At 41.4% G+C, this 12,392-nt stretch overlaps 1 protein-coding gene across 2 annotated transcripts; it reads left to right on the forward strand.

Moving 5' to 3' along the window:
• The first annotated feature begins 431 nt into the window (after positions 1–431).
• LOC135503947 (serine--tRNA ligase, cytoplasmic) lies at positions 432–8,735 on the forward strand. Of its 2 annotated transcripts, XR_010450038.1 has the most exons (12): positions 432–649; positions 2,534–2,604; positions 2,773–2,856; positions 2,956–3,114; positions 3,302–3,445; positions 3,561–3,716; positions 3,903–4,124; positions 4,369–4,498; positions 6,174–6,331; positions 6,444–6,573; positions 6,788–8,081; positions 8,251–8,735. XR_010450038.1 is itself a non-coding variant. In XM_064922145.1 (11 exons), the coding sequence occupies exons 1-11, from the start codon at positions 514–516 to the stop codon at positions 6,943–6,945; spliced, it is 1,548 nt and encodes a 515-aa protein (XP_064778217.1). In that variant the 5' UTR covers positions 432–513; the 3' UTR covers positions 6,946–8,146. The 2 variants fall into 2 exon arrangements, 1 of the variants encoding a protein (XP_064778217.1); XM_064922145.1 differs by lacking the exon at positions 8,251–8,735 and having other exon boundaries at positions 6,788–8,146.
• Positions 8,736–12,392: the final 3,657 nt, after the last annotated feature.

The following is a 12,392-nucleotide window of genomic DNA, read 5'->3' on the forward strand; positions in this document are numbered from 1 at the left end:
ATTGACAGCTGCCTCTGATTGAGAACCATACTAGGCCGAACAATAATGTTTACATATCCTACATTACTCATCTCATATGTATATACTGTATTATACACCATCGACTGCATCTTGCCTATGCCGCTCAGCCATCGCTCATCCATATATTTATATGTACACATTCTCATTCACCCCTTTAGATTTGTGTGTATTAGGTAGTTGTTGGGGAATTGTTATATTACTTAGATATACTGCAATGTCGGATCTAGAAACACAAGCATTTCGCTACACTCTCATTAACCTCTGCTAACCATGTGTTCGTGATCAATACAATTTGATTTTTTAAATTTAAGGGAGTTGTACTCCAGTCTAGTAGGTGGCGGTAATGCAACATTCATTGGATGCCATCCACCGTTTATCCTCATCGAAGAAGGAAGTGACGTAATCGTTTGTGCCGCTGGTACTTTTCACACCGGCTTGCTTTTCTCTGTTACTCTGCACCGTTTTTGACAGTCATCAAAGCGTGGGATCATCATGGTGCTCGATTTAGACCAATTTCGAACCGATAAAGGCGGTGATCCTGAAGTAATCAGAGAAACTCAAAGAAAAAGGTTCAAAGATGTGTCACTTGTGGATAAACTAGTACACGCAGACACAGAATGGAGAAAATGTAAGTTCCGACTGCAAGCTAGCGTTAGCATTCATTGAATCGGATGGTGGTGTCCACTCACATGGCTTGCTAGCTTCATGCATTTATTATAGGTAGTTAAAAGCTGGCCTTGTAGTCACCCAGATACAAATTAAGAAATTGAAGCATAATACGTCAGTTCACGTTTTTAGAAAATGTATAGTGAATTATCTGCCTGGATATTCTCAGCTAAACTCTGGTTAGTTGGTAGCCTGCGCTAGCTAGTTAGTCACCGGTAGATAGCAAATGACTGTATAGCCAGTTAGCTATCCAGCTACGTTAGTTCACTAACCACAACCAATACAATTTATTTCCCATGTCTTTAGTTAGGCTATACCTGATATGTCGTTCAATGTTGTCTAACACTAATTTAGCTAACTAAAATAATGTATGCTTCAGTAACTAAACTATCAAGGAAAACCCAAACGATGATTAGCCACGTCATCCTATCCACACTGACTGTAGCTCCAATCTGATGCAATCCCCGTCCAACATGCCCATAGTAAATGCATCAAAACCTCTCCTCTCAGCGTCCCACAGTTGTTATTGGGTCTTGAAGGGATCCAGCTTTTGCCAGAATGTACTTTTCGTAGTAGGTTTAGGATAATTTACGTAGCTGGTTAGGATAAGTAGGTGAAGGTTAGGAAAAGGGTTAGCTAAAATGCAAAAAAGATATATAAACTTTTGGTGTAAATTTGACAAGCTGGATCCCATCTATACATGACCCTGTTATTGGAACAAGATGGAAAATAGTATGGATGCAGATTTGCCTGAGATTGAATGTTGGACTTCTCAAGTCTACATTGTTATGGTTTATGGGGATCTCTAAATTGTCGCCTGTGAGCGTCACTAACGTTATAGCTACTTGTCGTGATACCTAGGCTCAAGACACAACCACCATGAAATTGATTTTTTTTCTCCAAATCAAATTTTATTTGTCACATACACATGGTTAGCAGATGTTAATGCGAGTGTAGCGAAATGCTTGTGCTTCCAGTTCCGACAATGCAGTAATAACCAACAAATAATCTAACTAACAGTTCCAAAACTAATATCTTATACACAGTGTAAGGGGATAAAGAATATGTACATCAGATATGAATGAGTGATGGTGCAGAGCAGCATAGGCAAGATACAGTAGATGGTATCGAGTACAGTATATACATATGAGATGAGTATGTAAACAAAGTGGCATAGTTAAACTGGCTAGTGATACATGTATTACATAAGGATTCAGTAGATACGTATACATATGAGATGAATAATGTAGGGTTTAAAGTGGCTAGTGATACATGTATTACATAAAGATGGCAAGATGCAGTAGATGGTATAGAGTACAGTATATACATATGAGATGAGTAATGTAGGGTATGTAAACATTATATTAAATGGCATTTTTTAAAGTGGCTAGTGATACATTTTTTTACGTCCATTTTTCCATCATTAAAGTGGCTGGAGTTGAGTCAGTATGTTGGCAGCAGCAACTCAATGTTAGTGGTGGCTGTTTAACAGTCTGATGGCCTTGAGATAGAAGCTGTTTTTCAGTCTCTCGGTCCCTGCTTTGATGCACCTGTACTGACCTCGCCTTCTGGATGAAAGCGGGGTGAACAGGCAGTGGCTCGGGTGGGTGTTGTCCTTGATGATCTTTGTGGCCTTCCTGTAACATCGGGTGGTGTAGGTGTCCTGGAGGGCAGGTAGTTTGCTCCCCGGTGATACGTTGTGTTGTGCAGACCTCACTACCCTCTGGAGAGCCTTACGGTTGTGGGCGGAGCAGTTGCCGTACCAGGCAGTGATACAGCCCGCCAGGATGCTCTCGATTCATGACGTGCGTATGACGCTGACCCTTGCCTTTTCCATGCTCATCAGGTCGTTTCACTGCCGACAACCTCAACAAGGCAAAGAATTTATGCAGCAAGACAGTTGGAGAGAAAATGAAGGTACAACCTGTGAAGCTGCTGGTGAACTATATAGGCTTTATGTAACCTACATGGCTACATGTCCCCCCCCCCCCCCTATCAGTCTGAAAGCGTTATGTTCTATTCTATATGCATGCAGATAGTTTCTTTCTACCAGTTCACCCTGTTCTGTGCCTTTTCTGTATACAGAAGAGGGAGCCAGTTGGGGATGACGATGATTCTGTCCCAGACGACGCCCAGAACTTGGAGGCCCTAACGGCGGACACACTATCGGTAGGTCAACTCGCTAGCCAGCAGTTCATCAATATGCTGATTGACTTGTGGGTCCCATTCTCATAGGTATGTTTCATGTCTATTTTCCCCTTTTTCTAGCCCCTCACGGTCACCCAGATCAAGAAGGTCCGTCTGCTTGTAGATGAGGCAGTGCAGAAATCTGACGGTGAGAGGGTAAAGCTGGAGGAAGAGCGCTTTCAATACCTGCGAGAGATCGGGAACCTCCTGCATCCATCTGTGCCCATCAGTAATGATGAGGTGGGTGTCATGGAATGTGAATTCCCATCAGCAATAGGGAGATGGATGAAGGGAGATGGCATTGCCTCAGGGAGAAAATTCAAATTCTCATGCCTTGTCCGCTGCCTCTGTCTCATGAATGAATTTAGTTTTTCCTCTTGTTTACTTGTCTACTCTGTAATTTACCTTGTCGCTCTCTCCCTGCCAGGATGCTGATAACAAAGTGGAGCGCACCTGGGGAGACTGTACTGTGCAGAAGAAGTATTCCCACGTAGACCTGGTAGTCATGATCGACGGCTACGACGGAGAGAAAGGAGCTATAGTGGCTGGGAGCCGTGGCTACTTCCTCAAAGCAAGTTCTTAGTCACTGTCATATTTAGCCAATTCATACCAGGTGTACTTCTGTTAAACTCAGTGTGTCCTTGATAGTTATCCTTACTGACTGTTTCCCTTTTTATTGTTTGTAGGGGCCGCTAGTTTTCCTGGAGCAGGCATTGATCAATTATGCTCTGCGGATGCTCCACAGCAAGAACTACCAAATGCTCTACACCCCCTTCTTCATGAGGAAAGAGGTCATGCAGGAGGTGGCCCAGCTCAGCCAGTTTGATGATGAACTTTACAAGGTATGATGGATTTGAAACTAATCTTCCTTTCATTCCTATTGCGGGATAAGGCCCCGATATGTTTTTTTTTCTTTGTGTCTCTTAGTTTTGTTGCATGTTAAGACACATGCATTTTTTTATGTTAATTTTGATATGTGGGTGTTTGTATGTAATGTATTCACTCTGCCTTCCCTGCTTGTCTCTCAGGTGATTGGGAAGAGCAGTGAGAAATCTGAGGACACGGCCATAGATGAGAAGTACCTGATTGCCACCTCAGAGCAGCCCATCGCAGCCTTCCTGAGAGACGAGTGGCTGAAGCCAGAGGACCTGCCAATGCGCTATGCCGGCCTCTCCACCTGCTTCAGACAGGAAGTGGGTTCCCACGGGCGTGACACCCGAGGAATCTTCAGGGTGCACCAGTTTGAGAAGGTAAGTGGACATTTTCTCAAAGTAGACATGGTGGGTGTGTCATGGTCAGTGTAGAAAAGGCAACAGCTTTGTTGTAGTGCTTTGCATTTTATAGGCCTAATTGGAGAAGGATAAAGTCTGGATATTATTGACAATTTACAGATCATGTCAAGTGATACTCATTTCCAGAACAGGTCATTTTTTGGGGGGGGTGGGCCTCTGCTAACAATTGCGAAATACTAATGAACATGCTCTCTGCCCCCAGATAGAGCAGTTTGTTTTTGCCTCTCCTCATGACAACAAGTCCTGGGAGATGATGGATGAGATGATTGGGACGGCTGAAGAGTTCTACCAGACACTAGGGATCCCCTACCGCATCATCAACATAGTCTCAGGTAGGTCCTGCAGATAGTCCTCCCCAACACGTCTGTTCCTCTCTGGGTCAGAGACTAATGATCACATGGCAATTCCATACGCGGTTGGCCCAAAGATATTTTTGTTTTGGATCTTCCTGTAAGTAAATCCATAGAAAGGTCCTTTTTGGAGGAAGAATGATTGGCAGACCTGTATCCAAAATTATTATTGAGAAATAAAGGATTAAGTTTGGGAATCGTGACATTTTGGGCTTACCCAATGTTTCTGTACGACAACACAACAATGAGGCTGTAGTTGCTACAAATCCTGTCTTGATGTCATTTGAAACCTTGTGTGCTCTGAAATACAAGTTTTAGATTAAATGGATAGTGCTATATTCTGAGTGCAGTTTAAAGGGAGTTGAGGGTAGTGTTGTGCGCCAATGCTAACTAGCGTTAGCGCAATGACGAAGTCCTGTTTCCCCTCTGAATTTCTTTCAGCAGTGGTGGCAAAGGTGGAGGCGGTTCATTGTTGCTACTAGCGTTAGTACAGTGACATGTTACCTTTTGCCAGTCATTGTGCTAACTCTACTTAGCATTGGCTCGCGAAATCGCCTTCAACTTACTTCAAACTGCACGCAGGGCCATACCTGGGGTCCAAACCATACATTGGTATCCATAAGACCATTTGACTCTGGGTAAGTAAAATAGGGCATAAAAGTCCAATGCAGCTGTTTTTGTTTTTTTCTCAATATCAAATGATTTCTGGGTAACCAATTTAAAGTATCTTACTGTGATTTGTTTTCAATTAAAATGGTCAAAAAGAAACAAAAGTAGCTTCTTAGCAAAGAGCAATTTCTCAAGCAAGAATTGTGCTTGGACTATCTGGGAGTGGTCTGAGTGGGGATGGAAAAACTGAAAACTAGCTGTTATTGGCAGAGGTTTGGAACTCTTTCTTATTGGTCTAAACTAATTTACCACTAAAGCTCCGTCACACCAAAACAGGCTAAAATTTCAGGTGATCTTTTCAAATAGCTCTTACACTAAATCATCCTCATTTTCACAATATTGTTCTAACCTCTGAGTGTGTAAAATATAGATAAAACACAGGAATATCACGTTTTTGACTGCACTGGGGATTTTAAAGTGATACTTTGGGCTTTTGGCAACTAAGCCCCTTCTACTTCACCGGAGTCAGATGACCTTGTGGAGAAAAAATGTCTGCGTCTTGTATGAAGGAAGATGGAGGTAGTTTCACGAGCCATTGCTAACTAGCCTTTTCTCAATAACCGGAAGCCTATGGTATCCATGAGTTCATATGAATCTGGGGAAGAAGATAAAGGACTTCATTGCCAAAATCCTGAGGTATCCCTTATTGCCAGAATCTTGCACTATTATTTTAAGTATACATCATGACAATAACAGTCACTCATAAATGTTAACTTGCCATTTTTAATAAGACCCTTCTCATTGTAAGGTATTACAATGACCTTTTATCCTGTGTGATTTGTGAGACACATAACGGACATTTCCCTTGCAAGCTGTCTTACTACCTACATGTCTTTTTTTTTTTTTTTCACCTTTATTTAACCAGGTAGGCTTGTTGAGAACAAGTTCTCATTTACAACTGTGACCTGGCCAAGATAAATCAAAGCAGTGCGACACAAACAACACAGAGTTACATATGGGATGTCTGTGTTTGTCTGCTCCCACCCAGGTGCTCTGAACCATGCAGCCAGTAAGAAGCTGGACTTGGAGGCCTGGTTCCCAGGCTCTGCAGCCTTCAGAGAACTGGTCTCCTGCTCCAACTGTTTAGACTACCAGGCCCGTCGGCTGCGTATCCGCTACGGACAGACCAAAAAGATGATGGACAAGGTGAGCGTACCCAGTCTTTAAATAGAATATGGATTTGCTTCCATAATCAAAAAGTCATAGTAAGATGGAATATTTGAACCAGTTTTAAAACCACACTTCCTGTGTTCTTCAGACTGACTATGTGCACATGCTCAACGCAACCATGTGTGCCACCACACGTGTAATGTGTGCTATCCTGGAGACGTACCAGACCGAAGAGGGTGTCGTCATTCCAGAGGTACTCCGGAACTTCATGCCTCCAGGTGAGACAGTATTATCATTTTTTTTGTGAAGGGGCCTGCAATACTTTTGTCCTATGCATGGAAGATGGTGGTCATGAAAGGTTGTCTTTCTCACGGAGTACTTATTTTTCTAAATGTCTCGAGTTGTAGTTGGTTCTATGCATATTTGATGACTAGTATTGCCATAAACTGTGTGTGGACATAATTTTAATTTGTCTCCTATTAATTTTCTTAGGTATGACAGAGATGCTGAAGTTTGTGAAGCCTGCGCCTATTGACGTGGAGACGTCCAAGAAGCAGAAGAAGCAGCAGGATGGAGGGAAGAAGAAGAAACAGGGAGGTGGAGACCAGCTCCAGAACCAAGTGGAGAACATGTCTGTCAACGATTCTTAGACAACATCATCATTCCTATCCTTAAGTTCCCGTCACTTATTATCACAGAGGCCTGTCCTACTGTAGAACCAGAGTACTTTGGAAAAGGGAAAGGCCATTGGCGTTGTTAGGGAAACAGCTTGGGGGTAATGTTGGGTCTGCTGCATGCAATTATCGTCACTAAGATCCAAACAAAGTCTATCAAGTCTGAACTCTGGAATTCTGTGAAATTTCGTTTGAAGCAAACTTGCGACACCTTGTATATAAGGTCCTTTAAGAAATAGGGTTGCTTTGATGTTCTGAACTCAATTTTATTGCATATCACCATAAATCACACATGTAATCTGGACCCATTGTTTTCCTACATTGTTATTTGCCTTGAGGTCATTTGCTTCTAATTACGTCTGTATGTACTAATTTAAGACGAGGCATTGATAAAGTGGTGCGCTGTAACAATACAAAGTCTGAATGACACTTTCCTGACGTTTTTTTCTTCTCCCTCCGATGATCTGAGAGATGTCAGTGCCTGCAATAGCAATACCTGCAAAACAGTCAGATAGCGTCTGAACTGAAGGTTATTCGATTAATGCTATTAAGTGAGAAGTTCATTTTGGTTAGTCATTTACCTCCGAGACTTTACACACAAAGCAAGCTCGCCACCTGACGTCAACAGTGCTCAAATAGTGTGGAGTTATTTAAAAGGGTTAAGATCCCAAATTTAACAAAGAGTTGTATTATTGCGTAACGGGGCCTTTACACGTCATTTACACCCAGAGATCATGAACCAGTTGATTTAGTGGTGTAACATCCTGAAACACTAACCTTTCATCTGTTGTTCCAGGAGCACAGCCCTGCCAAAGATCAGTGATATCGGACAATGAAAGCAGAATGCACACTATTAGAGGTTTCATACATGACAACTGACTTCAAAACAGCGTGCATAATATTTTTCCTAGTGTAATACATATATATTAGTAACTATTGTTATTGAGGATGGGAGGGAAAAAATCTTGATAGATTTTGTGAATGTTCTTGGCCTCTTGACTGACTTTTTTGCTCTAAGTTTCTGTGGTGTGTTAAGGTGGTCCATCCGGAGGGCATGCACATTTGAAAGAAGCTGTCCAGATGTCAGATGACTAGTGTGTCATTGAAGTACTGTTAGTATGATTGTTTGGTGTTGTCGATAATAGATTAAAAAATTCAAGGCTCATGAAAGAAGCAATTTTATCAGTGTCTAACATGGTTTCAATGAACAGTTTTTCAAAAGATCAGATTGCTTGAAATATTCAGTGGTTGAGCAAGGCCCTGTCCTTTGCCCTCCATTAGATGTCTGACACAGTCGACAGAAAAGCAGCAGAAGAAGAGCAAAGTGTTAGTTTTTGTCCTTGAGCGGGATTGACATTTTGGAGCACAAAACCAAGGTGAGAGCCTACTCAGTAAGCAAAATGGCATACAAAATACACATTTCAGTAATCTTGTCCTGACATTAACATCTTGTCCATTTAGTTGCTGAATGAAAGGTAAAAATAAATATTTTTTGGATGTAAAAACATCATTTGCAGACATTGTAAATAAGCATTTTTCAGTTATTGATTCTATGGCCAAATTTCAGCTGCTAAACATTTGCATTACAATACAATTATACTTTTTTTCACATATTTCAATAGAAAAGAGGAGCCAAATTAAGATTGCAACAAAATATGTATTATTACTTCCAACTATCGTGCAATTATGCTTTGCTTTTCCTAAATCTGGGTGCAATGATGTTCAAAGTAGTACAATATACAAAATAAACTAACAGACAACTTCAACTACAATAACATTCTGAGTAATGGTTAGAGATTTTATTTTCTCGCTATTATTGTGATATGTTCTTGTTTATCTATCCTTAGTTTGGTGCAGTCCTTGATTTCAACGTCCATGGACTTACCGGTCCGAAACAAATCTGAACCAATCACAGATGTCCGATCCAGCCTTCAACTACCTGAGCCCTAGGACCATGCCCCAGGACTACCTGACATGATGACTCCTTGCTGTCCCCAGTCCACCTGACTGTGCTGCTGCTCCAGTTTCAACTGTTCTGCCTTATTATTATTCGACTATGCTGGTCATTTATGAACATTTGAACATCTTGGCCATGTTCTGTTATAATCTCCACCCGGCACAGCCAGAAGAGAACTGGCCACCCCACATAGCCTGGTTCCTCTAGGTTTCTTCCTAGGTTTTGGCCTTTCTAGGGAGTTTTTCCTAGCCACTGTGCTTCTACACCTGCATTGCTTGCTGTTTGGGGTTTTAGGCTGGGTTTCTGTACAGCACTTTGAGATACCAGCTGATGTACGAAGGGCTATATAAATACATTTGATTTGATTTGAATTTGATTTAGTTGAATGCACTGACTGTAAGTCACTGGATAAGAGCGGCTGCTGAATGACCAAAATGTAAATGTAAAAACAAACTCTTGCAAAGCATGCTGGCTATTAATGAGCTCTGCCCCCAAACAAGTACAATTTGGTTGGTGCGGTCCAGATCCAAATCTGAAGGAATCATAGACGTTAAAGGCTATGTTTCACAAGTTTGAACAGTACAGTTTTGTACAGCAGAACACAGAAGAGTACACTACAGGACAGTTCAGTTTTATTCAGTAAAGGACAGTACGGTACAGTACAGAATAGTTAATTAAGTAGAGTACAGTTGACTTCAGTAGAGTACATTACAGTAGAGTAAAGTAAGATACATTATAGTACACTTTTCTTTACTGTAGGCTAGTGTGCTCCACTGCATTGTACTGGACTCTACTGTACTATACTCTAATTTTCTGTACTGTACTGTGTATTGTAATGTGCTGTGCTCTACTGTACTGTGCTGTCCAAACGTGTGAAACAGAAATCTTAACCATTTCTAGATGTCTATGTTTGGGCTAAATCGAGGCTAAATCGAGGCCGGACTGGACTAAATCGGAACGTCTATATTTGGGACAAATATAGGCTGGATCGGATGTCTGTGATTGGTTCAGATTTGTTTCGGACCGGTAAGTCCGTGGACGTTGAAATCAAGGACTGCACCAAAAAAAGACGCTGCCTAACGTTAAATGCTTAGTTGCGTAGGGCCCAACTCCAAAGGAATAGCCTAGGGTTTAACTCAAAAGGAAGAGCTTAGGCTCCAACGCCAAGGTGAGAGTTTAGGGTTTAATCTCCAAGGGAAAATGAAACTGCTTCATTATGATGAAGTCTAAAAAGGAGAAATGTACACTTGGTTTACAGAAGTAATTGGGTCCCTTACATTTTTCTGTGTTTCTATGGTGTTGTGTAATACAACTGCCCCATCCTCCCTCTTCCAATAATCTTCATTTTGCTTTTTATCACTCTCATTCTTACTTCCCTCTTTTGTCTTGTGTTCTCCAGTTTATGCTGTACACATGCCCCCTCTCCTCTGTGTCCTTCTGTGCCGTCCTCCCGACCCCACCCAAAGTCTTTGGCTTTTTGTTTAAACACCCAGCTGCAGATATGTACCAATGTTACCTGTTCCAGAACTAGACATTTGTGAGTACAGGGAAATAATTCAGTCTTGATTTCAGGGCACATCACTAAAAGCATCTATGGGTTGTAGATTGCAGATGTCTTATCTTCTTTATTTCCTTGCTCCTCTCCCCAGTATTACCTGCTGGTGTTCATTATCGCAGATGCGTTTCGTAGAGAGAGGAGTCTCAGAGGAGAACGGCTACATCTGACTGGAGGCGCTGAGTCACAAGATTAGATTAAAGAGACTTAGTCGGTTTAAAACTAATAACAGTTTTGTAGTTTGTGTCAACTGCTTGTTTTTATACGGTGTATTTTACAATTCAATATTTTCTACTTCATTTCTGTACCTTTAAAAAAAATAAAGTTCTGCAGAGGGAGAATGTAGAGCTGCGGATGAGACTCAATGCATCAGGAGATGTGAGTGAGGAAGCAGTAGGCCTACACACACACACACACACACACACACACACACACACACACACACACACACACACAGTCTTGTACAGCTAACCTTGTTTGGACACACAATTCAGTCCCATTCAAAGTCGTATTTTCCCTAACCTCTAAACCTAATCCTAACCCGTACTTTTCCCTAACCTTAACCCAAAATCCTAACCCTAACCCTAACCCTAGCCCTAGCTCCTAACCCTAAACCTAATTCTAACCCGTACTTTTCCCCTAACCCTAACCTTAATCCAAAATCCTAACCCTAACCCTAGCCCTAGCTCCTAACCCTAAACCTAATTCTAACCCTAACCCTAGCCCTAGCTCCTAACCCTAAACCTAATTCTAACCCTAACCTTAATCCAAAATCCTAACCCTAGCCCTAGCTCCTAAACCTAATTCTAACCCTAACACTAATTCTAACCTTAACCTTAAACCCCCTAGAAAAAGCATTTGACCTTGTGGGGACAAACAAAATGTCCCAAAATGTGTGTTTGTTTCCTATTCTTGTGGGGATTTCCCCATAAGAACAACAATACAGCCATGCATTCATCACACCAAACTGAAATCTGTTGAAAAACCTTTTCTTAATTTCACTCATTTCCAGTAACATTTCTCCTCAGTGATGACACAGCCCCTTTACTGAGAACACAGGAACTGAACATGACATACACATGAAGAGGAGTGGACTATAATGCTTAAGGTGTCCTTTGTTTGACAAATAAGGAAAAAAATGGCAATGTAAATGTTTGTCCCTGTTGAGATGCCGTAGCCAGTACACTTCCTCAAAATAGTATGAAGTAAAACAACTCAAGAAATATGTAATTCATTTAGACCTTTTGTCTAGGAGATCTTTGTGGCAATTATTTTTTACATCTAACCAAGATGTTGGTGCAGTATTTGCATGGAAACTAGTTGTCTGTCATTGAAAGACAACAAGCACTTCATTCAGGGATTCCTACTGTTGACCAATCACCAGTGAAGGGGGGTAGACTTTGGTAACTGAACTTTGACAAACCTGAAGATAACAAAATGTGTGTCAACAGCTGAAAAAAACACTGCCGAACACCAAAATGTCACAAAATTCCAAAGCATACAGTGGAAACAGTTCGCACAAACTGTTTCGACTGGGAAGCACATGGTAAGCTTTTACAGCATGCTTCCCAGTTGAAACAGTAAGGTTTACCTTGTGCTTCCCAGTGTTTTGAGGAAGTTTACTTGTTGCTATTTCGTCTCAAGATGGGCAAACAGTAATGCCGCTTTTTCTTCGTTTTTCAAGCTAATGTATTTTAAGGGAGTATAAGAGCGCAGATGTTCACTTCGCCTAGCCGAGTTCTGCAAGAAGGAAACCAAACCTAGTATGGTGAAACCTTTATGCAACACACATGTTGAAGATGTACCACATGACTCTAACTATAATGTCTGAATAAAACAGTAAATACGAGTTGGATACTTTATGTGTGGTCTTTAATATACTTTATTTTCCAAGGATCATGCACTTTCTCT

The sequence above is a fragment of the Oncorhynchus masou genome, chromosome 18 (assembly GCF_036934945.1).
Source record: "Oncorhynchus masou masou isolate Uvic2021 chromosome 18, UVic_Omas_1.1, whole genome shotgun sequence".
Taxonomy (NCBI): domain Eukaryota; kingdom Metazoa; phylum Chordata; class Actinopteri; order Salmoniformes; family Salmonidae; genus Oncorhynchus; species Oncorhynchus masou.

Excerpts from the sequence above, each read along its gene's own strand:
- LOC135503947 (XM_064922145.1), top strand. The coding sequence starts at position 514 with ATGGTGCTCGATTTAGACCAATTTCGAACCGATAAAGGCGGTGATCCT. Across the intron at positions 650-2,533 it reads AGACACAGAATGGAGAAAAT|GTCGTTTCACTGCCGACAAC; the intron begins GTAAGTTCCGAC and ends CATGCTCATCAG. Across the intron at positions 3,115-3,301 it reads TGCCCATCAGTAATGATGAG|GATGCTGATAACAAAGTGGA; the intron begins GTGGGTGTCATG and ends TCTCCCTGCCAG.